Source organism: Podarcis muralis, chromosome 9 (assembly GCF_964188315.1).
Source record: "Podarcis muralis chromosome 9, rPodMur119.hap1.1, whole genome shotgun sequence".
NCBI classification, from domain to species: Eukaryota; Metazoa; Chordata; class Lepidosauria; order Squamata; family Lacertidae; genus Podarcis; species Podarcis muralis.
The window spans coordinates 43,639,527-43,666,992 of record NC_135663.1 but is presented as its reverse complement, the minus strand read 5'-3'; the positions used below and the strand labels follow the sequence as shown (position 1 = coordinate 43,666,992).

At 40.5% G+C, this 27,466-nt stretch overlaps 1 protein-coding gene across 6 annotated transcripts in view; it reads left to right on the top strand.

The window, feature by feature from the left end:
- The window catches only part of MARCHF1 (membrane associated ring-CH-type finger 1), a 139,263-nt gene that overhangs the window by 91,322 nt on the left and 20,475 nt on the right, over positions 1 to 27,466 (top strand). For 4 of the 6 annotated variants that reach the window (XM_028743856.2, XM_028743851.2, XM_028743858.2 and 1 more), the window contains 3 exons: positions 4,462 to 4,642; positions 22,367 to 22,514; positions 24,046 to 26,090. In XM_028743856.2, coding sequence (XP_028599689.2) covers positions 4,462 to 4,642; positions 22,367 to 22,514; positions 24,046 to 24,347 — 631 coding nt within the window. In that variant the 3' untranslated portion in view covers positions 24,348 to 26,090. Of the gene's footprint in view, positions 1 to 4,461; positions 4,643 to 22,366; positions 22,515 to 24,045; positions 26,091 to 27,466 lie in introns of those variants that run through there. The other 2 variants (XM_028743857.2, XM_077934136.1) reach the window with 1 other exon arrangement.

Genomic DNA, 27,466 nt, shown 5'->3' with positions numbered 1-27,466 from the left:
TTTTACAAGCGGTAATTACCCATAACCTGTGGCAAAATTCGTATATTGGCGCGACCCCCGCTAATTGATTTATTGGTCCACAATTAGCTTTTATTACCGCAGCTGGGTCCGGCGCGTTTCCCCTGCGCACGCTCTCAGTCAGCTCCAGTCACGCCAGTAGCAGAGATAAACACAGCGGTGTGAAACTGTCACGTCCTTCACTTAGCTTCCAGACAAACACACAGAGACCAGGTTTGTCCATTTCAGCTCTTTATTCCGACATTCCCCCAGGGATTTCTCCTGGGCTCCTTTCCGCCATTACAGGCTACGTCTTTCTCCCTCAAAGACCAGAGGGGAACAGAACAGAAACTCCTCCCAGACTCCTCCCAGCTTCTACTGCTGACGTCTGAATGTTGAGGCATCATGGGAACTTCTTAACCAGTTAAGTTCCAAACCTGACATCTTTAAGTTTTAGGTTCAGTGCTACCATGTGAAAATGACTTTGGAGCTTGATGATAGAGAAACACAGCTTACACTGAGCATCAAGGTTGAGGTTCCTTTCCACATTTAGAAGTGACATTGCCATATAAGCCTGTCTTGGAGGTGTTTTATCTTTATCTGAGTGAAGGATAATCTGTTGGGTGGATAATTTAGCTACTATTACTGTTCACTTTAGCTGCAATTCTGGTACATCCCTAGGGCATGTAAAGCTGTCATGTGCTGCATGGCGCCTCCTAAAGCATTTTTGCCATTCAAGGAAGTTTGGTCAACTTGAAACCTTTAAAGCACTTCTGTACCAGATATGGCTTCCCCCAAAGAATCCTGGGGTCTGTAATTTGTTAAGGCTGCTGAGAATTGTAGCTCTTTTTGAGGGGTCTCCTAACAACTTTCAGCACCTTTGACAAACTACACCTCCCAGGATTCTTTGGGGGAAGCCACAATTGTTGAAATGGCATACGAGTGCTTTCAGTGGATTTTACCTATGTGTCCTTGTTTCTTATCCTCCAGCTATCCTCTTGAGCAGTGCTTTTTTTCCCTATAAAAAGAGGTGTACCTTTTCGGGATGCCAAAGCTGTTGGGACGCAGCACTGTGCAAAAGGTTCTAGTATGCAAAAAAAAAAAAAAGAGAGAGAGAGAGAGATGCAAAAACCAAACACAGAGCTGGGGGGGGGGAGCCCTGCTCTTGAGCCCCTAGAGATACAACTGGCTATTTGGGTTGAGTGTAGCAAAGGAGAGGTTGTAATAAATGAATCCTGTTACCCTAGGGTTACCAGACATCCCTGGTTCCCAGGGACAGTCCCCGGTTCTGCATATTTGTCCCCGGACAAATTCCATCCCCGGAATGTCCCCAGATCTGCAAATCTGTCCCTGGGAAACGTGGCAGCGGCAGCCTCAGCAGCCCGGAGCCAGCCTGGTAGTGCAGTTGGCTCTGGCTGGCTTCAGGAGCTGCTCGCTGCTGTGGTGCCCGCCATTTTTCCTGCGTCTAAGCAGCGAACAGCTCCTGAAGCCAGCCAGAGCCAACTGCACTACCAGGCTGGCCCCTCCTGGGCAACGGCCGCCCGCCCGCGACTCCCAAGCCTTTGTCAAAACAAAGGGGGAAGGTGATCGGGGAAGTCATGGGTGGGCAGTGTGCCATTGCCCAGTTTTTTTAAAAAAACTCTGCGTATTTATACAATATGCATGTGTGCTTGGGCCCAGGGTCTTTTGCCTCACCATCCCTACTACTGACTTCCTGTTGCTAACTCAGCTTCAAAAAAAGGGGGGGGGGAGTGTCCCCGGATTCATTGAAAAAAATCTGGTAACCAAATGTTACCCTTTTCAGTGGGTGACACCCAAGCAAAGTCTCTCTAGAAGCAGTAGCTGCTGGCACAGTGCTTTCTATGGCATGACTCCTTGTATAGTATTTATTTTCACTGCTATTAGGGTTGGTATACGTCCAGCATTGAACTGCAAACAGTGGAGGAGGCATGGTAGCTGTAACCTTCCCAACATTTCTTATTGATGCATACAGAGAGGGCATTTATTTATACAACCTGATGCACAGAAGCAGCCTGGTTCTGTAGCTCTGGCTACATCAAGTCTTCAGTAATGGTGGGGAAGGAACTTGTCAAGAGGACACAAAGCAGTTCAAACTCTCCCACTATACTTCGCATGCTCCATCCATGCACAAACATATTTATTCTCTCCGTCCTTAGGCAAACCCATCATTATCAACCAATCTTTTTATGGGGAAATAAATTACAAACAGAGCAAAAACAAACAGAAGACAAGAGCACTTAATATGTTTAAAGCTGTTTCCATAATCATTTCCTCTGGACATTATTTCTATTGCCACAGCACTCAATATTCTCATTACACGTTTTTAATTTATAATTCACTCAGTGTTTTGTGTTAAGTGTTTCTGTTGAAGAATCATTGTGTGTTCAAAGTGGCTGTGTCATTTTATTTGTCTATCCCAGTGGAATTTTAGGTTGATATTTTAGCTGTTAAAATTCAAAACAATTCTGACAGTGGTTGAAAAGGACTCCTGGGTACCCAATTTATTTGTCTAAATTCTAAATGGCTTAAACACTGAAGTCTGTAAAATAAATTATATATAGCTGGGATTAAAATGAACAAAGCCCTGTATTTCCCCTTTGGGAAATGGCTTTAATTTAAAAAGAAAATGATGTTGCTCTCTTCGTGTAATGTTTTACAGTGAGATAAAAGTTTTATCTAAACTGGCAAAGGGTATGACTTAGAAATTGCTATTGGAGCACTGGTAAAATCATGAGGACACTCACAAAAGTTAATTAGCTGCTAGGGGTGTTACTGCCTTACATATCACTATTCTTTTTTTTTTTACTCAGGGTTGCTTCACACATTACAGATTTCCTGCGCTGAAAGCACTTTCTATGTAGGAAACAGAGTGAAACCCCTATGTAGATTGATGATGGATTTATGTGTTGATCTTACATGGGCTTCATACTGTTTTCTACCATTGAAGGAAACAGTTTCCAGACAGGAAACTGTTTCCTTCAATGCTGCCCTTAAGGAACAGGATCAATTGGAAAATGCATTAGTGCCAAGGAAAACGTCCTTCCCTCTTTCCCCACTTTTTGGTAAGTTATTTCTAAAGGATGAGGCACTGTCGATGGGGTGGGTAGTAATGGATTTGGCTAGAGCCATGTGGGAACTTCTTGGTCTCTCTTTCCCCCCCCTCCCCCCCTGCTAAATACCACCTAGTCCATTTACTGAGCTCATGAGAACTGGATTGTGTCCATGGTTACTCGTTCATAAATCCCATATATTTATATTTTACTATATTTATATTCCAACTTTCCTCCAAGCAGGTCAAGGTGGTGCACATAGTTCTCCTCATCCCTGTTTTTTCCTGACAGTAATCCTGGGAGGTAGTGTTGGGTTTTATGGCTGTGTTGGGATTTCAACCCTGATCTCCTAGGTCTTGGTTTAACACTAACCACCACACAATACTCACTCTCAGTTGAACCTATGCACTTCTACAGGACCACAACCAAATAGTTGGGCCATACTTCCCCCCTAAATTAAAACTGGATACACATTTACAGTTGCAGTCATTTACATTTGTGACTGAAAATAGCCCATTTTTGAAGGTGATTCCAATTCCATCTTACTCAGAGCTGTTGCAACTGCAGCACAAAACTAGATGAGATGCAGATTGCATTTCCTTCGTATGACTACGATATGCTTTGGAACTTCAAGAGCCATAAACTGCAATCCTGTACGCACTTGCATGACAGCAAATACCACTGAACACAGTTAATGCTTAATTCCAAGTAAGCATGTATAGAATTCTAGTGTAAACTCTCTATGTTTAAAGAGTATTGAACTTAATTTTCAACAGTAGGCAGGATTCAGTCCAGTTAAGGACACATCTAGGTTCCATTTATCAAAGTGGGAGAGTTAGCCTTTGGTCCTAAGGAGTAAATCCTATTGAACACAGTGGAACATCAAAATCAGGTTCCATGAACAAGCTGTCAGGAGCCTTGGACCAACGTATTCCCTCCTATTACCCCATCTAAATCATGCACAGTGATACTATGCACAGTAGTTCTTATTCTAGTTGACAAAAAACAACACTTAACCATTTTTCTGAGCCAGCAAATTAAACTATGGTTTGATTGCGAACCAAAGTAGGAAGCATGGAATTGCCATGCAAGAAGGAGCATACAAGCCCAGAGCTGCTGGGTTCAATTAGCCATATTATATTAAAATATTAAGGTGGGAGAAGGAGAGTTTGATATGTGTCATTGGGGAAACCTTGTATGTTTCCATGTCTGAGTAATGCTAAAAATGGAACATATAGTAACTAAGCAACAAACAGGAAAAGGAATACATTTCTCAGATCTAATCTCAAAGGTTGAGCACTTTCAGAGTGTTTTGAATGTCAGCCCTTGGTATGAAAGGCAGTGCAAATAAACTCTACCTTTGCTCACTCGTTGTTGCTGTCCTTCCTGTCAGGATCTGTCACTGTGAGGGAGATGACGAAAGCCCCCTCATCACACCGTGTCGCTGCACAGGGACCCTGCGTTTTGTTCATCAGGCCTGTCTGCATCAATGGATTAAGAGTTCAGACACACGCTGCTGTGAACTCTGCAAGTATGACTTCATAATGGAGACCAAGCTCAAGCCTCTTCGAAAGGTACGGTTCTAAGAATTAAATCCATCCGATGTGAGCTGCCAAAGCTGAAGTTAACATTTCCAGTCTAGGTCATCCTTTCTTCTGCTTTGTTTGATGCATGCAGCTCTGTGACGTGTGTATTTTACAACACCATCGATCTTGTGCTATATCAATTCCCATATTTCAGCTTTGTCATCTTATAACTGCTATTTCTTTTAATTTCCTTCCGCTGGAATATTACGATGCATATTTCTTATGCATATTCTTAACACGAAGCATTGTATTACAGTTTCTGAGGTTGCTCATTTCCGGTTGCCTTGATTGAGACTCTGTATTAAGCTAATCAAGTACATATGACAAATCTTGCACAGTAAGTTGCTGCTTTGCTGAAATCGTTGTGGAAAAGTCAAGTCTCCCTCACTTTCAAATCACACCAGTTCAATTATTTTGGAGTCCTTGGCCCATGGTCCCAAGTTGGATGGTCTACTCAGTTTCGCCACATTGTATCCCTAGATGTAGGGGCGCGGGTGGCTCTGTGGGTTAAACCACAGAGCCTAGGACTTGCTGATCAGAAGGTCGCTGGTTCGAATCCCCACGACGGGGTGAGCTCCCGTTGCTCGGTCCCTGCTCCTGCCCACCTAGCAGTTCGAAAGCACGTCAAAGTGCAAGTAGATAAATAGGTACTGCTCCGGCGGGAAGGTAAACGGCGTTTCCGTGCGCTGCTTTGGTTCGCCAGAAGCGGCTTAGTCAGGCTGGCCACATGACCCGGAAGCCGTACGCTGGCTCCCTCGGCTAGTAAAGCGAGATGAGCGTTGCAACCCCAGTCAGTCACGACTGGACCTAATGGTCAGGGGTTACCTTTACCTTTATCCCTAGATGTATCCAGTTTCCTTATATGCAGCTGGCTTCATATAACTGACCCATCCCCCAGCCATTGCTTTGGGCCCTCTGCCTTCAGTCCACAGTCCTTGGCCCTGTTCCTCGCTCTTTTTTCATTTTACTCCTAACCTTTTAACTCCTTGCCAAGCACACCTGTGTCCCGTCCTCCACTCTATCCTGTTTGCAGCATACTGTACAGTGAGTCTGTAACGTTATTATCTAAAAGTCATGCACATGATTATTCTTGTTGATTACATTGCTACTATTACCAGATATCATTCATCGATAGGATAATCCTCAAGAGGACAGACTGATCCCTTGGCTTTCAGAAATCACATATTTATTTGAGAGTGTCCACATCAGCACTATTTCTCCAGTTTTTGAATTCAACTTCCAAAGTTTCTCGCCAAATTCCAAAGTTTGCAAATGGCAGGTTCTTGCTTACTTGAATTAATAAAATATATGAAAATTATTTTATGAAAATAATTATGCACTTTGCAGAGTTAAGACACACCAGAAAGCTAATAAAAGGTTTGCTTATACACACAAACACACCCTGTATGTATGCCATAATTCCATAGACGACCAGAAAAGCAGCCGTATGTGTTATTCACCAGGAATAATAGATCAAGATCCCCAAGTTTCCTGGCTTTAATGTTTAAAAAAGCATGTCTCTAGCTCTTCTATTGCAAAATATGCTTGAAAGTGTGTGAGCAATAGCTAGTGAAATGTCAGAAGCCAAAGGACTTGCTTGAGGTTTCCAGTGGTCAGAGTGTGCCGCTTCAGTAAAAAATAAAGCTTCCTATCTGTGTGACTGGTAGAAGGAGAATAAATCATTCACAATGAGAGGGGAAATCGGGGAAATCTTAAAAATAATATGTAGTTTGCAAAATTCTGCTTTGCATGTTGCAGAATGTAGGGTACTTCAGCTCAGAATTATAAATTAACTTTATTTATTTATCACAGAATTCAAACAGGCCTTGTTATATCTTTCTGCCCAATAATCTACAGTGTCTGTCTTGTGTGAAATTGCTCTTCTCTCTACTGAGCATGTTACAGAATTAATGGAAGCTTGATTATAAACCAAGTGTTTTTGCTTGTCCCTGCAGAGGCAGAACTCAAGGGGTCCATATATTGATCAGCCCTTAATATGTTCTACACTAATAGTTATGTATACATTAACAGCCATGACAGTTTGCACAAGCTGAAATCTGAACCTTCGGTAATTTCTGATGTCCCCAATTTATCTCAGTAATCTTTCTGAACTCTTCACTAATCCCACTCAGTCATTTCAACATAACAGATATATAAACCATTATGCACATTCCTCCTCTTCATAGTGCAGACTCACAAGAATGTTGTCAGAACCATTAGGGTAGGTGAGAAGCTGTTCACAATGAAATCAGTAAGAGTTTGCTTCCAACTTCTACAGGTCATTTTAACAGGAACATAGCAGGTTTTTCTTGGCTACCATTGCATTATTTTTACATATGGAGTGATGCTAGAAAACAGAGAAGCGTTTTCAGACAAAAATGCACTATGTCACACCTTCTGGAATCGCAGAGCCATTAAAAAACTCCTCGGTCCTTGCTGTACCTTCTTGTTGTTGCATTCAGTGAATTTTTCAGACAATATTCATATACCCTTTGTACTGGTGAAAGTGTTGCATAGGCTTGAATAGTTAGCTTTATATTGCTATCACATGTTCATAATTTTATACGACAGCCCTCCCCTCACAGTCCTAACTTAATAATTCTTGTCCAGCCTGTAAGACTCCATAAAGCTCACAATATGCCACAAAGAGCTTAACATCAGGGTGTAACAATGGTAGTAAATGGGGCAGTAGGATAAATCTTAGTGATTAGCATCCTTCACCTGTTCCAGATCAAGGAACCCTGTTCCCCCCTTATCTTACAGTATACTTGAAAAGGTAAAAAATAGCCCCGTCCAAGTGCACTTAGACTTGCCCTAGGCTGCATAGGCAACTTATATTTAAAGCACATTCAAAGCATCCCTGCCCCACCCGCTCTGATTCCTGGGAACTGTTGTTTATTAGAACTGGAATTACCACCACCCCTTAACAAACTCCAGTTCCCTGGATTCGGGGGGGGGGGCTTTTAAATGTATAGATACGGTTCAATAAGGAGGTATCCCCTTAGGGAGACCCTATAGCCAAGATATGAAAAATGGCTCAAGACACAAGAACCTATTGATATCACTGCACATTTAGCTGCCTTCCAGAGGGAGGGCAGGGCTCACATGGGATTTGCCATCCCTTCTTCCTCAGTGCTCCCTTCACCCTAGAGCAAATGCCAGGCTTCTTTTTGGCTGGATAAATCATGGTGCTCCCTATCCATGGTATGCATAAGTGTGGTTTGTTGAAATTCTGGATATTCTGTGTGTGAAGAACTCAGGACTATTGAGACACTGCACAGATTTTGGCACTATGGTAACCGAAATTCTGTGAACCAAAAATACAATGTTGCAACCAGTGTACATTCTGACCCTGGAAATCTTACCTAGCAACCCTGCCAGTTTTTGAGATTTCACTGGGCGTTGTTGACAATATACCTTTGAACATGTATCTTCTAAACCAGAAGAACTGCACTTTAAAAAGCAAGAAGAGCAAAGTGAAAGAAATATATTAGGAAGCCACATTCTGTGCTTTGTCTGTGCTTGTGTGCAGTTGCAGCGTGGAATGGCTCTGTGATTTTGTTGTGTGTGTGATTTGTGGCCTGTGAGGCACCTTTCACACAATTGCAGGACACTATCCCATCACTAGACTCAACTGCCTGTCTATTCAGCTTCTGTGCATGGAGTAGAGGTGGGGGGGGGGGGGATACTACTTTGTTCTTTGCCTCAGGCAGCAAAATGTATTGGGCTGACCCTGTTATTCACTGACTTGTTACATGTAGCATAATCCTATAACCACATTTTTCTGCACCAAGGAGCACACTTCCCTGTTCCTCTGCTTGCTTCCTTTTCTTTTGCTTCCCCAAAAGATCTCTATCCATTTGTTTCAAAAAGGGACCTGAAGTTGATAAGTGACTTGCAGAATCACATTCTTGGCCCAATCCAAACATTGTCTGAAAAGAAAGTTTGCTGTGGTGCTACAGATTACTAACACACACACACACACACACACACACACACACACACCCTCTACAATCCCTCAGTCTCCCAAAAGCTTTATGCTGGTGGTGAAAATTAATATGTTATTGTTATTATTTAATATAAGAGTGCCAGAAAGTAATGGTCATAGCTGGCTGTGGCTAAGTCCCTTTTCACTTTTGACATTAGTAAAGGAAGGAAGGAAGGAAGGTGAATTCCTGGAATTTGTGACATGTATGCAACTAATGGTAGGATTTAATACAAACAATTTTAAGTTTTATCTAAGTCATTACAGGCTCCTCTCACTCTTCACCCCTTGCAATTGTTGATTAAATTTTTCACTGACTGGTTTGGTGACAATAATTTTTGCACAGTTGTTCACTGTGTCCCTGCGCTTTGCTCTGCATTTTTGGCCAGCTAATCATACTTCCAGCTCCCTTCTGGAAGAGATATTTCTTTAACAGTAGAATCTGAATCAAATCTGAAACTGAATATGAATCAAACAGTAGAATCTGAAACAAATCCTTGTATGATAAATATTTTGTGCTAGAAGATGTGAAGCTGCTGTGATTTGAACTCAGTTTCTAATAAGTGTCCATGAAGCCTATGAAGTTTTATTTACTATTCTGATCATCAACTTAACAGTATTAAGTGCTACAGTACAGAAACACTTTTTGCTCTTTACCATCAGACCCAGACATAGTCAACTTTGAAAGAGCCACAATTCTTTACAAATTCAGATTGTAATTGGTATCACAATTTAGTTCTATAGTGGAATAGTAGCCAATCTTCAAAATTCATCTGCTGTTTTCTCTTCCCTCTACCTCTGGAAGGAAGACCCTGGCACCTGAATTGTACCCTGAAAAGACCCTGCCATGCACACAATAACATAATTATATTTTACCTTTTGTGTGGATTTTAATTTGGGGTGGGGGGAGATACTCATAGTTGAAAGGTTTTAATTAACTGCTTGATACCACCGTACTCCAAGTCCAAAACTTAGAGATCACTGCAAAACCCAAATGCCTCTTTACTTCTTGAAAAGATATTCTTCAGAAGGCATTGGCCACAGTTGGTCACATCTCAATACAGCTGAAATCAATGAGGTCTCTGTGTTTGGCAAGGGTAACTGTTTCTGGAGCAGGGTCACTGGGACAACCCTCCAAAAACACACTTTTAAAATTAATTTTATTAATTCCAAAAGCACTTTGCCAGGATCACATTTCCCTGGTGTTACAGGTTGGATCATTTTATTTTTCAGCCTTGGGGCCTAAAAATATTTCCTGTTTTAAAGTGGGAAAAGCTGTATCTTTCCAAAAAGATCAATTCTGCATGAAAGTTCAGTGTTTGGTACCGTACAGAAACATTCTAGGTTTGCAGCAGAAAATGAAAGCTGAAATGCTGCATATCCTATTTCTTGTGCCCAGATTACTGAAGTTTGTTTCTGCTATGATTGGCTTTATTATAACATCCTTGTAACATTCCCAGTGCTGCTCTCTTATAACTGTTAATTATATTGAATCTAAGCTCAGATTATTATCATACCGTCTGCTTTTCTAGTTACAACACATACAGGCTTGCCATTAAAAGGAACTTATTTTAGCAAGATTGATGGGTGGGGAAAAAATGTAAATTCTGAGCTTTTATGTCTCAAACCAACAATACATGCCTATCTCATTTAATTTCAACAAAGTTGAAGACATCAGGTAAAATCTGTCCTTAATAACTATGAAAGGGAGCTGGGTCTGGATAAGTCTTAAAAGCAGTTGTAGTGAACCAGCATTATTGTCTTGCTGTATTTTCCCCATGCTGCTCTGTGATTTTAGGAGTCTGCGTTTCTGTTCTATTATTTAATAGATTTTATATTTATTTGTTTCGTTGTTTTCAAACTTGATGTTTTGTGCATACCTTAGGGTTCAGTGGGGTTGAAAGACATAAATATTTTCATAAAGAAATAAGAAAGGAGGCCTTTGATGAACTCCAATTGGTCAGCACATCTGGCTGTTAACCAGAAGGTCATTGGTTTGAGCCCACCCAGGGACAGCTGTGGGCAGGATTCCTGCACTGCAGTGGGTTGGTCTAGATGGGCCTCTGTGGTACCTTCCAACTTTGTAGTTCTGCAATTCTATGAAGCATTAAGCTTTCAAATTCATATATGTTGATCAGATGTACTCATCAAATGCTAACTTTAAATTTACATTTAGTGTACAGTTTTGATCGAATGTGAAATTTACGTTTCATTCAATATGGTGTGTGGCCAAAAGGCTGGTTGTCACTCTTGCAGCATAGCTCAGTTGGTTAGAACATGGTGTTGATAATGCCAAGGTTGCAAGTTCGATCCCCATATGGGACAGCTGCGTATTAATGCATTGCAGGCGGATTGGACTAGATAATCCTCAGGGTCCCTTCCAACTCTACAATTCCATTAAATCAAATCAATCCAAAGACACAGCAAAACAAAAGTTCATAACCATACACCAAACACCAGTAAAGAGAAGGCCAGTTGGCCCATCTTGGATAGGGAGTCACACAGCTGGAAAACCTTTGTTTCATGTCCCTACCAATCACATTTCAAAAAGCAGAGGGGTACTTTTGAGCAAGCACTCATGACAGCAGTGGAAGAGCAAGGTTATAGAGGAAAAAGTGCTTGCTGTATATTATCATCTTCCCCTCTCCCATGTTTATTACCATTATTAATGGCTTTAAAGTAGTTTAATTTGCTTTCCCATTCTGTATTTGAAAACTAGAAAGTAGATTTGCAATGCAGTGCAGAGATTCTAAATTATACAATTCATTTGTTTTAGTGTTGTTTTTTGTTGACCTCCTTTCATCACGGGATATCTCTGCACTCCTGAGAGAAACTATTTCCCCCTTTTAAAAAAGAACTGAGAACCGTATGTATATTTAATCTGGTATCTGAAGCATGAAACATGATAAAAATATAAAGGCCATCAACATGCTACTGTGATCCATATGGAATGGATGACAGAATTAAAATGTACATAAACACAGTAATGTATCTCCAAACAGAGATTTCCCCAAAGCTTTTTGCTATGACTACTTTTCAAAATACTTTGCCTATTTAATTCTTTGGTTTTGTTTATTTATCGACATTTGGTCTCTGAGGTTTATATTTCTTTTGAAACACATTGTTCCCGTTTTTCTTAGTCTTTCGGGAGGGGTGAATATGAGCATATTTCTTTCCTTTGAATGATGACCCATAGATTTAGAAATTTAGGAATGGCAGTGTACATGTCTGCAAGGGCTTTCTGGTTCATTTCTAGGGGGCAGTGCAATGCAACAGTATCAGACTTCCTGAATTCACAGGCAGCTGATTCATAGACAAAAAACAACCCCAAATCCGCAATAGCTTTTAAAGCTGACTTACATGAGCAAGCATTTTTCTCCCAGTTAACAGTTACACCCAATGTTTTAGCTTATATTTTAGGGTCAGACATTAATTAGAAATCCCACTTTTCAGTTATACCCACTGGGTCATGCAGGTTTGCTCCTAAAACCTGTTTGGGAAGGTACTTTACCAGCATAGTTATGCCTTGTGCCAGCTGGAAATTATCCAGCACAACCTTTCTGCCATGTGGGGTGGAATTCAAGGCACATACATTGGCATATGCATAGAACTCCACATTCCTTCCAAACCTTAGAGGCAGGCAGGCTACTGAGAATATTGGTGGGGAAAAAGTCCTCCCTATCCATTTTCCCATACCATTCATAATTTTATAAATCTTGAGAATGCCCCCTCCCCAGTCATATTTTTCTAGAGTAAAAAGGCCCAAGCACATTAGCTTTCCTCCTAGAGAAGGTGCTTCATCTCTTTGAACTCTTGGATCTTTGTGTTGTTTTTGCTTCCATCCAGGGCCATCTCATCCCACAATATTTCTCTCTACAGAAGAGTCTGATCCCAAAGCATGGCATTGTGGGTAATGTGATCTCAGAATCTTTGTTGGCAGGCTGCAGCAGCAAATACTGTTTAAAGTTTCACAGTAGTAGTAGTAGTAAACTTTAAACAGGCACACTCTGGGCAGCTTTGTCCACAATAGGTCAAGGCAAAGGTTGTAACCCAGAGAGCACATTAGAAGGTCCACCACCAATTCGTTGCAGTGGCAAACTGGTGTTGGCATTCCTGAAGTCCTAGGCAGCTGTCATCAGCCACTTGACAACCGACCAGGGGCCAGACAGCCTGGAAGGCAGCATAGGAAAGCAAGGCATGGTGCTTGGTAGCCCTGCAGGCAGGGGGAGGCAGTAGTGAACACATTGGGGGCATCAATTTGCCATCCTCTCAAGACAAGAGACTCAACTTAGCTGATGAGAGGGCCAGCCCTGACGATACCAGCTTACTGACTGGGCAGATGTAACATCTTAACCAATTCAGCTTTGGGGAATTCCTCCAACTGGGCCTAATCATGCTTGATCATATTGACAACATTAATCATGGTTAAGGCTAGCCAAATGTTTCCCCTTTAGCTTATCTAAAACCAATGAAAGCTATTTCAGATCTGAAGCCAAATAGAAACTCTAGTTAGTTCCACCTATGTGACTGCATTAGAAGCAGTTAGCCACACATGAGTACGGTGGAGGAACTGGTTTTCTGGAAGAGCGATGGTGGTGAGGAGGGAGTCCATAATTCTTTTTGTTTAACCACAGTTAACCATTTAGGAACATTATATTATCTATACAGGTATGTAGTGTTATGCCAAGAGTTACTTTTCATTCCAGAGCTGCAGTCCATTACATAGCAGTAAGTCCTGCTGAAATCAATGGGGCTTTTGATTTTTTTTCCTGCCGAAAGGCATACAACAATAACAACAACATACTTTCAATCAAAGGATTCTGTCAAAGATATTTGAAATATCTGGCTCCTTGGTTCAAATAGCTTGATAGCATGCTTTGTTTGAAACGGGATTCAATTAATGCCCTGAAGTTAGTAATATATTTAAGTAGCAAATAAAACAGGAATGCACGAATATATTGGTGAATCTGCTTCAGAATCCAGTGTTTACAGAGAAAATTAGGCTTTGGGTACTGTGAGCTACAAAGTAACTAGGCTGTTGAATGATATTGATGTCTTGTTTTAAAACATAGCTTCACTTTGATCTTTCTTATTTACTCTCATTATTTAAAACCATGCCGTGCAGTATTGGCTCTTGAAAGCAGTATTCCCTGCAGGGAGAGCTATGGGAAATGCTGCTGAGAAATTAAACTAGTCCCTCTTTGAATTCTCTCCTTTTCCCTCAGCACTGTAGGTTCCACAAAGAACCTCTAGTGACCTGCACAATTTCCTGGGAGAAATCAGAAACTTTTGAGCTCTCAACACCATAACGTATTGTTGTTGTTGTGGCTCTGCCTATTACTGTTGGCTTTATAAATCACTCTGATTTCCCATCAGTTTTATAACAAGGATCATGATAAAAAGTGATGGCTGATATTGCTTAGAACAGGTAACACTGATTTGCTGTAGGATTAGTTTTCTTTTAACCTAATTTGGTGGATGCTTTGCAAGCCTTTCCCATGACAGAGAGGCCTGTGTTCCCTTTAATTTTCAGCACCGCTGCGGCACGTTGTCAAGGCAACCAGCTTCAGCGTTTTCTTTCCACTAGTAAACTGTGCCTCAGACATGGCCCACCTTAAATCACTGTCTTTCCTGGTAATACATAAGGTCAAATACTTAACCGTTATGCACAATATTTCCCTTTTCTTTATTGGCTATCATGTTGTTATGGAGAACAGCTAGAGTCTCAGGGGAAGGTGTGTATATTAAGGCTTTTAAAGTTAAACTAATTCTACAGCATTTAAATCTGGTTGTGATGCCTTGAGGAAACAAGTCCTCCTGATACAGCCTTTTTAATTTTTTTAGCAATAAACAGACAGCTATTGCCAATTTGTATATAAATGATCATGCCCATTAGTTTTTACAGTGCAGGCTTTCCATGGCACACATTTGAACAAAAAAATAGGTCACAGATCTCAGTTTTAGGTGCAGGCTGGTTCACACTGTGCTCTGCCATAAAGGCTCTCTGTCTGCAGTTGGCCCCACCGTGTGTGGGATAGCATGCCTCTCTCAGAACCTACACAAGTAGAGGTGATCTGTTTGCCACCAAGAAAGAGGTTTACAAATCATGGAAGGGAATGGCATGCACCTACAGAATGTAGGTCACACCTGATGTTTCAACAGCTTTAACAGCAGTAGAAAAATGTAATGAAAGCCTTGCTTCTCATAATTTACCTGATATATTTTTGGCTTGCATTCTGAATTCATGGAGAAAGAGGCTGCATGTCACTCTCTGAAAAGCTTTCTGCAAAGGTTCTGTGCTTTTCCTGCTACCATGAGTGTATTTAATTGCACCCGAGGAAATCTTATTACAAATATAGTGGCCTTCTCTTTCCATTTTTAAACAGTGGAGAAAATGTGTAACACAATGATTAAGAAAGTTGGAGTTAACAAAGAACCACAACTGTGCATCTGTGAAATGTTGGCAGGTATATAGATTGGAAGTTAATTATATCCATTTCCTTATATGTAGAAAATGTGACCAGTAAGTCGGAACACTTTTGATTTTTGTATCTTCAGTTATAGGGCTGTGAGAGGCAATTGCCAATGATCACATGTTGGGAAGAACAAATCCAGCAAATCTCTACAGCGGGAAATCAGCACTGTTACAAGACTGCTAACAAGTCATTGGTGAATTTCACAGGCCTCATGCACACAGCCAAATTTTAGCTTGGTGTGAACACCAGGCTCCCTGAGAGGAGCTTGTAGCTGCTTTGCTCAACATGAACTTGTTTGTTTTAATGTCCTCTATTCAGGGTTAATGAGGATACTGACAGGAAGGTGGTGGGTATCTGATGAAGGACCCTGCATGAGAGGCAGGGAATGGAAGATATTTGGTGGGGGGGGCAGGCTGGGAGAAGAAAGGGAAGTTCCCAGGTGAGAGCTGGGATGGTCCACCCCGATTTGTGTGGGACAAGGGTTAAGATCTACCTCTGACAGAGGGCTCTCCGTTTTTTCTTGTTAACTTCCTTTCCCCCTCTCTCTGTTCCTTCTTTTCATTTAGTTTGATTTTTTAAATTAAATTTTGAAAAGTTTCAATTTTAAAAAATTATATAAAGGGGGGGCAGGGAGGAGCAAAGCTGCTGTGCACTCATCTCGAAGCTCACATGCTCATGCTAACCTGAGGCTTGTTTTAGCATGATGCATGAACCAGGCCACAGTCTATAACAGACTTCTGTGCTATTTCTCCGGGGACTTGGGTGGCGCTGTGTCTAAACCACTGAGCCTCTGGGGCCTGCTGATCAGAAGATTGGCGGTTCAAATTCACGCGGTGGGGTGAGCTCCTGTCGCTTTGTCCCAGCTTTTGCCAACCTAGCAGTTCAAAAGCATACCAGTGCAAGTAGATAAATTGGTACCGCTATGGCAGGAAAGTAAATGGGGTTTCCATGCGCTCTGGCACTTGTCACAGTGTCCTGTTGTGCCAGAAGCAATTTAGTCATGCTGGCCACATGACACAGAAAGCTATCTGTGGACAAATGCCAGCTCCCTCAGCTTGACAAGCGAGATGAGCGCAGCACCCCATAGTCACCTTTGACTGGACTTAACCGTCCAGGGGTCCTTAACACATTTTCTTAGACTTAGGGATGTGACAAATGCAGATGCCATTCCTCACTGTGATCTTTTGCACTTTCCCTATGTGATCATGCACTATATTCCTAGAATGTCCCCTTTGAACCACTCAGTTCTCTGAGTTGCTTCAATGGCACTAGCATTCACTAACTGACCTGGACTTGGAGCTGTCATTTCTCCTTTGCTAGCAGATTACTGAATTTCTTGCGCTCTGAGGAGCCTTCTTTATCATCTTCATTCTTTTTGAAGCTCACTACAAAGGTATGTTTTCCCCTGTTGCAAGCAGTTCTAGGGTACTACAGTTATGAAATGTCTCTACATTTGCACTTTTAATTATATTCTCTCTCTCCCTCTCTCACACACAGACTGATTGCATCTCTAAATGACAAAATTGTCTATGTAAATAGCATATGGTTTGGAAGCTTGTAATTAGATGCAAAATTATAGGAGTACATAAATTACTGTGAGCCAAACCTTTTCATTTAGCTGGAGGTTATGGGAGGCCTTGATGGAGATCATGTGAGCGAGGCAGGAGGCTTGCTATACAACATTGATGAAGAAATTCCTATGCTGAACTGCTTTTCTGGGAGCTGTTGCACAAATTCAGAACGTATTTTGAAAGGGAAGAGGATGCCTCTGTGGTTGTGGGGAAGCTTGCTTGATGAATCTAAACATGATTGTTTTAAACAGCTGTCTAATAGAGTGAATGCTTTGCAGGCCGTAAGCCACAGGTTTAAGCCCTGATATGTCCACTTAAAAGGATCTCAGGTGGCAAGACTGCAAAACTATTGGAGAGCCTGCCAGTCAAAATAGACAATGTGAGTGGTCTGACGCAGTACAAAGACTACGGACTCTGTATGATATGAGTAGGCTGTCCCCATGAGCTGGAACCCTGGGTGCTCAAGTTTCTAACTCATGGGGAGAGCTTACATGTCTTGGCAGCCTGGCCCATGCAGCCATGCTCTTAAACATGTGGATAGCGTTGGGGATGAGCCAGCATAGGCATGACAATAAAGGCAGGCTGAGCGAGTTCTCCTGATTCACTGAATTATCACTGCATGCCCTGGATATTTGAGTGGGGCTAGTTTACTGCAAAATGCTGCTTTGGACAGTCACTTTGCAGTGACTTGGGGTGAAAGAACCTGTTCTAAAGGAGTGCATCTTCTGCAGAATTAACACTCGAGAAGCCTCACCACCAAGTGTCTGGCAAGCTTAATATGCACGAATAAGATAACAATGCCTAGCATTTATACTTTTCCAAGTGCCCAAAGGGCTTTAAAAGCATTCTCCACAAACCTTAGCAACCCTGTAAAGGAGGCTATTATAACCATGCTGCCAACTAAGGCTCTGAGTCAGTGACTTGTCTAAGGATACCCAGATTATTCCTGGCTGGGAGGGGGAATGTGATGAGGCTAAGGGCAGTTTCCCTTGGGTGATTGTTTATGCATGGGCTTGCTCCTAGGTGCATTGGTGGTCATTTAGTGATTTTGCTGTTTTATGTTGTATTTATTTGGTTATTATATTTATTTAATATTTTGTTGACCGCTTTGGGAGCCTTTGGGTAAGAGAGCACTATATAAATAAAGAACAGCAACAGGTGTATAGTCAAATGATTTGGAGACTTCATGTATTTTTATTTTGTGTTTTAAAGATGTAAACTGCCCTGTGATTTTCAGAAGAAGGGTGGTATATAAACTCAATAAATGAAAATAAATAAAACTCTCCTAGCTGCTACACTGTAGTAGCTTTTGCAGGAGCAAAATGTAAGAATGTATTTTATGCAGACCACCACTGTGAGCTTGACTGCCCAAGGCAAACTAAAAATGTTTTTCATCACTTGCTAGAGGAATCTACTGCACTGTGGCTCTCCTGATGTTCTTAGTTAAGTTTAGAGATGCTGAGCCTCTTGAAGCAAAAGCAGTGTCTCTGGGATAGCATCCTGTATTTAAAGCAGTGTGGGAGAAAAGCAAAGCCCCGATTCTGTGGAAATGTGTCAACAAATAGTACAGAAGAGAACTAATGAGGCAGAATCTTTAGGGCTGTTTCACATGATCTGGTTCCACTTCATTTCAAAAGTGCTGTTCCACAATTGTGGCAGGAAACGGCATAAATTAAATTGCAGACTGAGAAATCCATCGGCCATTTTCTCGGCTGTACCTCACTTTCCCCAGCTGGTGTGATCACAAGAATCAGAGCATGACCTGCTTTGCACAAACATTTCCCCATCTGATCACGGGCACATGTATGATTGAACAAGAACGCCAGCTGTTTGAAAGTATGGGAATTTTAAATTTCAGCTATGGAAATCAAGCCTAAATAATAGGAAATGTACTCTGTTTAATGATGGTGCAGCTGTTTGGATTCATGTTTTATAGAAGGCTCAAGCCAAAATGAAATGCAGTGTCAAAACTATATGGTGTTCAATATAATTCCCTTTTTGCTTTTAGTCTAATGACAGAGCTGATAATTGAAAATGAAAACAATATAAAATTGGCAGATGGAACAACCAGTCTATAAATATACGTTGTTTTTGAAATTGAAGGTTTTCTTTCAGTGGTATCGTTTAATTTCCATTTTTAGGCAGTTTTATTTAGTGGCTATCTTTAAATACTATTGAAGTTCTTAGATGCTATTTTTGATTAGATTGTTTTTCAGTTACTCTGTTTTTGTAATCCTATGTAGTTTGCCCAAAAAAGGGGGGAGGCCTAGATACAGTATTCTAATAAATATATTTTAACATTAATCTAGACATGCATGGTTGTACTTAAATCATTGAGAATAAATATGGAACATCTTTTGTACAGTCCTTTGCTACCCTCTAGTGTCTAACAGGCTGCACTTCTAGTCCTAACATTTCCATGTAACACTATTGAAGTTTGGAATGTCTGGATTACTACATTGTGATATAACTAGGAGCAATTAATTCAGCAAAGTGGGACACATTTCTAAGCTTGCAAACTTACTTTTTAAAAATCCATGTTTTTATTCTCATTTTGACTCTGCAACAGAAAATACACTAATCTGACATCATGGACCAGGGTCATAGTTCAGTGGCTGAGCATCTGCTTTGCATGCAAAAGGTACCAGGTTCAGTCCTTGGCATGTCCAGGTATAGCTCTGGCTGAAATCTCTTTAAGGTGAGGTCAGACGGCCCTCTCCCTGTGGAACTTCTGGTGCCTACTGAAGACCTTTTTATTTATTGCAGCAGGCATTTTAATTGAATTGTAATTTTATAGTTGTAACTAATTTCTAGCTTGAGTGTACTGAGTTTTTTAGTATACCCCTTTAGATACACCTGAAATTACAAATTGTCAAAATAATCAAGTAGCAGACAATCCTGGACTAGATAGACAAAGTCTTGACCTGGTATAATATGTTCCTACTCTATTCTTCCTTCTCTTTCTGGCTTGTTCCCTGTTGGTGTGGCTTTTTACCTCTTTCTTTAGGAACATAAGAAAAGCAAACTGGACCAGGCCAATTGTCTACCTAGTTCAGCAAGCTGTCTTTGAAGTGGCCAAATAACTATGGGAAGGCATATGTATTTTCTGCTTCCAGCTTCTACCCCATTTGCCTCTTTCTAGTACTTTTATCAATGCTATCGCTCCTTCCATTGCACCCATGGCTCTTTAGCTATTTTCCCTTCCCCAAGAGCTATGCTGTCTCACGCTCTCTTTTTCCTTCATCTATCCCAGTCTCATTTTCCTTTATTGCAATGTTTTGCCCACAAAGCTTTAGTTTGCACTTGGTTTGAATGAGGAAGTCGAATACAGCAGACTGTGATCATGAGACTTTCTGACCAACAAGGTAGTTATTTGGTGTTTTAATCTGTCTGTTAAATTTTTGAGTTGTTCAATGGTTGCATTCCTTTACACACTATTAATAGACACCTTGGAAAGGCAGGATATACGGTAAGTTTCCCAACAATTAGGTGGCATGATATCTATGAAATTGTAAAAGACACTAAATGGGGGGATGGACAGGCATGCATTACTATGTCCAGTGCTTTTTTTCTGGGGGGGGGGGAACACAGGGGTATGGATACCCCTGAACATTTTGTGAATCTTCGTACTTTTGTCCATTTACTGTATTTCCCCCAATTTTGAACTATAAAATGGTGATTTTCTTGAGTCAAAAAGAGAGTACCCCTAAACATTTTTTTAAAAAAGCACTATGTCCACTTCTGCTCGTCCCTTTTTTTTAAAAAAAAATGTAAAATTCAAGAAATATGAAAAAGCGAGAGGCAAGCCAAACAAAAGCATAATTAAGTTGATTTTTCTTTCTACGTTTGAACTTACTATTAGCAGTGAGCATGAAGAAAATGTAAGTCATTCTTAGGATTTTTGATCGCTTTCACTTGCACATCTTTTAAAGAAAGCCGTCTGCTGTGCCCACTCCCCAAAAAATCCTCCAAATAAATGTACAGTATTGTGCTTCTGTGCATAATTGACTTGGTATCCTGTTGGGGTCGATAAAGTATATCTCCATCCTTTGCTCTTCTTCAGCTGAAAGATGTTCCCATAGTGGCTACTCTGAAGGTGTAGGGTCTAATCTGGTACTAGAGTTCTAATCTAACACTACCTCTAACACCTTACTGTCACATCTTGGGTAGATGGTTCTGCTTCTTGCTTCTTATTTTCTGCTTGTATGTCAAAGCTCGTAATCACTTCTGTCTTAAGCAACCATAGTTTCCTTTCTTTTGCCATGGGGGCAGGGGCACACATCATTGTTCAATGTTGGCGTTATTTTAAATAGCATTAAAAGACAGGCAGGATGTAACTTGTTACAAATAAGAGAAATAGAAGTATTTCTGACTTAGTGTGGCAATACTGCACTGGAAACGTCACAATACTGTATATTGCAAAAAGCAATTTTAAGATGAGCAGCTTATGACAATGTGTGCAACTTCCGTTTGAAGCTGGAAGCAATTTGGTTGGCATGCAAAACTCACCTTATTTCTTCATCTTTCTCCAAGTTTGCTTTTTTTATTTCCCTTCTGGCCTTATCAACTTATTTGGAGTCATTTTGAAAGAAATGCAGCGCGCACATTGAAATGTTGCTTCAAACATGTACTTCAGCCATGTAGTACTACAAGTAGCGGGAAGGTGGCAGCGTTGCACTGCATTTCTCCACCACTTAAGATATTTTAACGAGATACAAAAGTAATATTCAAAAGTCGAAAAGTCTCAACAGCTCAGCATTTTAATCTACTTATGAAAGAGGAAAACATGATTTGCATGAGGATAAAAATCCACATTTGATCTAGAGAAGAAAAATGCTTTTTGCTTAAGTTTTCAGGCCCACTATTGGTTTAATTCAACATTCCTTATGATAGCTAAGGGACAAAATAGATGTGGCATTGATTGCATTATTGGCCCTCGTATGCTTTCTTATTTTGTTACTAAATAGCAGCTGTGGGAGGAAGGCAATCCAGGTTAAGACCATGGATGGGAGCAAACCATGGGCATGACACGGATAAGACCCTACACCTTCAGTTGCTATTTACTTCTTGTTAAAAGCAGAGAAGGAACCAACCATGTGATTAGCATGGTGTCTGAATTCACCTGAGCTCCACTGGAATTCCTTAGAGGCCATTTAGTTTCCTTGTGTATATTAGGCCTCTATACCTGCCAGAAGACATTTTAAATACATGCAACAGACTTCAGAGTTGCCCAGTATGGGCCTGGTTCTGTCCCAATAAAAACTGTACCAATTTAAAAGGAGACAGACTTTCCCATTTCAAGAGTGCCTGTAGTGGCAGAATGCTCTCTTCAAAATCAAACTGCACATACAGAATATTATTTTGCTTGTAGTTGCTACTGTAGTCCTTAATGGGACAGGGAAACTTTTAAACAGTTGCTCAGCACTTCACAAAACTAATGAAAGGGTGCCTTCCTTGATAAGCCGGAATAAAATACATCATGGGTTTTCTCCAAAATTGAGTTTATTTTATTAATTTTGCTATTTCCCTTAAATTAAGGAAGCCCTGAATGCCTGTATTTTAGAGAACAAATAGGAGATCCCAAAATTAAGTCATCCTCATTGCTAATTTTAGCGGGCAGGGAGAGTTTAGTAACATAAGAACTCCTGCAAACCCAACCATTTCTGTTTGCCATTTGCAGTGGGAAAAACTACAGATGACAACAAGTGAGAGGAGGAAGATTGTCTGCTCAGTCACATTTCACATTATTGCTATTACCTGCGTAGTTTGGTCACTGTATGTACTAATAGATCGGACCGCTGAGGAAATTAAGCAAGGCAATGACAATGGTGAGTGTATTTATCATTTTCTTTCTTTGTGTTCTTAGGTAGCATGATTTTAGAAATGGAGACTGTAAAGGCAAGTGAGTGCACAGAACCAAAAGCAACAGGTTCAAATGGGAGCATTCACCCAAATTCCCTAGTTCCAGCATTCTGAGAACTTTGGCTTTTACATAAAAGAAGCAGGTTTCTAGCCCTTTAGGCCCCAGGCAACATGTTTCAAAACATGTGGCCAATGTCTAGTGAAAATGCAGGCGCTGCTTAGGGTGGGAATTCCAGCATCTAGGGGGGTTTGATTTCTCTGCATTGCTCCCCACCCCTGCTGACAGAGCAATTATTCAAAATGGAGTCGCACTGCATGCAGGTGGACCCAGGCTCAATGACCAGCATCTCTACATAGGGCTGAGAATGTCTCCAGTCTGAACCCCCAAAGGGTCAGTGTAGACAACGCTGAGCTAGATGCTGGCATGCTTAACATGATTTATCTATTCTCAGAAGACGTTCTGACTTTACAAAGCAGCCCTGGCTACTTCGTAAAGTGACTTATCTTTAGGATAGCCACTGGGTGTCATGATATTCCAAAGACAAGCAACTGAGTATATCTACATGAAACAAACACATTGAGTATCACTGTGCCCAAGATTGCTCTGAAATACAATTTCCAACGTTGCATTTTTCCTTTTAAAAATGTATATATGCATGCCTTATGAGATCCTGCTAGGCAAAAAAATAAATGAAACAAAAATGATATTTTACTGATGTGTTTAACATTTTCATACACCCAGTAAAACTGCCCTCGGCAAGCTTAAATTATGCAGTGGCAAATTATACATTTGGCATTCAAATAGGCAAGATTCTTAATCTCAGTGGCATAAGAGCATTTTAAAAGTTATATCCTGCAGGAAACAATTTCTCTTCTAGCAAATCTTAACTCACTCAAAAGAAATATCTCCTGGGTAAAAGGATTTTCTGTAAATAAATGTTAAAAAAGAAATGCTCTGCCCAAAGTAGTGACTTGAAGGACCTAAAAGTCAGTTGCAAATGTGGGTATCTGACAGGGGGTGACCCCCAAATAAGTGATTTCCACATCCAGTTTAAAACTTAAAGAGGCCTAAGGGACCCATTTAATCCAGTGGCCTATTCACAGTACCCAACTAGATTCCTATGGGAACTCCATAGGCAGGATATGACAGCCTAGAGCTTCTCCCCCTTCTAATCTCATGGAATTGAACCCTTTCACATAAATGTCAGGAAAGTTTAGCTTGCATGCATGAGCAAATAATTATTCTTTCTGTTCAGTACAGGCAAATTCATTACTGGGCACCCTCCTATATCTAAAACCATAATATTAAGAAAACTTCAGAGCTTCACTGCTCAACACGAGGAGGCCTTAGGAACTGAGCTGGTAGGGGGAGCCTTTGCAGCCTCCATGTGTCAGGAGGTTTCACTAAGCACAATTTAGAAGCAAATAGCAACTTTGCAGGGAAATGAAACAGTAATATTAACTCTACCTCTTTCACCCCCTTTTTAACTCTGAAAGGTGTGCTGGAGTGGCCATTTTGGACAAAATTGGTTGTGGTGGCCATCGGGTTCACAGGAGGCCTTGTCTTCATGTACGTGCAATGTAAAGTCTACATTCAATTGTGGCGGAGGCTTAAGGCTTACAATCGAGTGATATTTGTTCAAAACTGTCCAGACACTGCCAAAAAACTAGAGGAGAAAAATTATTCCTCCAATCAGAACACTGAAATCAAAGACTCCGTAGTGGTGCCAGTATCACAGACAGGTACAAACTCTCAGCCATCAGGAGAAGAAACTGTTTCTGATGTGATGCCGGTTTGATGGAAGCTGCGTTTCCCTTTCTTTACTGAAGAACAAAGTAATGTGCTTTCCTATTGTTCAGCCACATTAAAACAGCAAAACCACTAAGTAAATTTGAAGGAAGAACAAATGGGGAAATCGATCAAGAGAAGTTACACGTTACCTCTGGAATGTAATTGTGAAGTGGCTAAGCATAGTGAAAATGCAAAGAAGAAAGCGCATCAGAGATGACTTTCGAACAGGCAAACGAACATGGCAAGTACCACTGTTGATGGCTGAAAAGAGCTGCATATGCAGATTTACTACCAGTGTTCTGTTTACAAGGAGAAAACCCTTACATCTATTTGTTACTATGGTCTTTTTTGCTAATTATCGTAATCTTGGACACACTCTCTTCAAGGCAATTTTTAAAACGATTCATATTTACCCTTAAAGTCATGCAAAGAGATTTGCACCATAGCACAAAGTATCCGAACCTCGTAATGTGATAATTTTGCAAAGAGGTGGCTGACCTGCAGCATATATGGTTTGAAGGCAATATGAAGGAAATCCTTTCCAAAAGTTACCATTGAAAACGTATGTTTAAAATGTGAGTATTTGTAAACTAGGTAGCTGAAAATATCCCTTGTATGCACAAATGATCATTTTCTTTCACATTTTTATATTCATTTGGTGCAGCAATTTGACTGCTGCTTATTCATAAGAGCTAAAATTGACAGAATATTCCTGCCACCTCCAAAATTCTGCTAAAGGGTAATATGTTCTATAATCAGAGGTATATTGCAGACAGAGCAGCAGGAAACTTTGAAAACATGTTTTTAGTACTTACATATTAGTGTGTAAAATATGCAAAGGGTGGGAGATTAAATTCTATTCTTTTGTTTAAGAGATCAGGATAGAACAGATTCAGAAACTTGTTAGGACAATATTGAAAGAGTCAAAGTAGGCAGCATTACCCATATGCCAGTATCTCTCTGACGTCCACTAAATTGACAAAGTATGTGGTACCTTCTATACAGGAGTAAAGCTGAATCATTAATGGTTCAGTAGTTCAGTTGTTACTATTGTGGTTTTAGCATAGTAATGTAAGACTGAAGTGTGACTAAATAGAAAATGCAGAAGATATATATCAGTATCATGTTGTACCCAGCAGGGATGACTTGCACGGGGGGAAAGCCAATAACTTTGGCATCCCATTTCAGAATGATGTACCTCAGCAGACTAAATGATTGGATGTCCTAAAAAGAAAGGGCACTGCACCTGTCCTTATACCACTCTTATGCTTGTTGAATGTATTGTGAGTTGTGCCCAAGTAATGTGAGTTATACAAGAACAGTGTTACTAGTAATGAGAGGAACTTATGGTGGCAAACTGCAGTGGATTAAGTAATTTTTAAAAAGGACTACATTTCATATTTCATGCTTATAAAACACAGTAAGACATAGATTCTGAAAAGACTCAGCAGATGTATGTGATGGATCAGCTGAGACATTGCAAACAGCACATAGCCTCCTTTAAATTAATGGGCCTTTCCCCAGTGAATTCAGTAGTTGAAATAAGGCCTCTCTTATTGGAATCATGGCACTAGTTTGGAAACTTTAAAATGAGATTATGTAAGACAATAGTTTAGCAAAAAGAGTTGATAATGGGGATCTTGAAGAAATGCATTTTAACATTTAAACTGTCAGATGAAGGAGCCACACAAATTATTTGTGGGGTTTAGAACACTGTGTATTTGAACAGAGGTCATAGGAGGGACCGAACTGGGTGGTTCATATCCATTTCACTAAGAAAAAGACACACACACACATCCAGATATAGTCGGAACTATAAACTGAAGTGATAGCTAACCTGGTGATTTTCTGCCCAGCTATAGCCATTTATAATAATGTACCATTGCTTTGCATAAACAGCTGACTTCTGTGATATAAATACTTTAAAGATAAGGCAGCTGCAGCACATCACACCATACTGGACAGGGCACAATATAAATTGCTTACTGAATTCCACTAAAATGCAACCAAGTCTCAATGCAACCAAATCAACAATGTTTCATCTTTAGGTCCCCATGCATTTAGCAAATTAAAAGAAGGCCAACTGATCATTTCTCCCAACAGCGTAGCAATCAAGCACTGGATTCATGGAGACGGGCATGACTATAAATCACAATGCATAGGGCAAAAATAATTTTTTTATCACCAGAAGGAGACCATGTATTGAGCCCATGTTTTCAAGACATACTAGTGACTTGGTTGCATTGCTTAGAAGCAAGATCTTTCCTTTTTAAGATGATGCTTCTGAAATTCAGTGCAGCTGGCTGAAGCAGCTATGAAGGAATAGTTACCACTTTTTTTTCACGAAATGGAGATGCCAGTTGTCATCTGTCTTTTCTAGTGTCAGTTAATAGATGACCATTAGAGATATCAGAAGTTGTATCAAAGAAAATGTTTACATGGTGGAATAAGGTTACCCTTAGAAAACAAAGATGATGAAAAGTTAACAATGAGGTAGTGTTAAATGCCAAATTAATTGTCTTCATCAACTCTGTATGGGGCTATCAGGGGTGTTCCCCTATGGATTGTTCTATTAGCTTTACAAGCATAACTAAGCAGCCTACTGGTGCTATTGCCACAGCTGGAAAACAGTCAATAGTTTGGTTCTAAAATGTGTACATCAGTACACCACTCCACTACCAAAATTAGCAGTCAAATTTTGAAACTTGCACTGCAATGCAATCTACGATGCAAATATTTTACTGTGTATATTGTTGAGACCCAAAAGCTATGTTACTTGTTTTACCCAGTTCTCTTTTGCAAAAGAGCTTAGATGCTTTTGTGGGTGACTTGTGTATTAAAAAGGTATTTGGGATGGGAAAGAAACTTAATATAAACTACTAATTGTTGTGGAACAAATTTGTATTTGTATTAAACAGATGCCTCTAGGGGTTACTTGTAAGTCATTTGCTTTTAAAGTGCAATCGTATATGTTGATAATATGGACTGCCAACCCTTTCCGAGCCAATGGATGCATTTCAAATTTTGAGAAAATGATGTGGCAAGTTGGGGCAGGGGCGTACGTGGCATTACACAACAAAGCTGCTAAATCTAAAGAGCAGAAAAAGATAACAAGGCCACAAAATG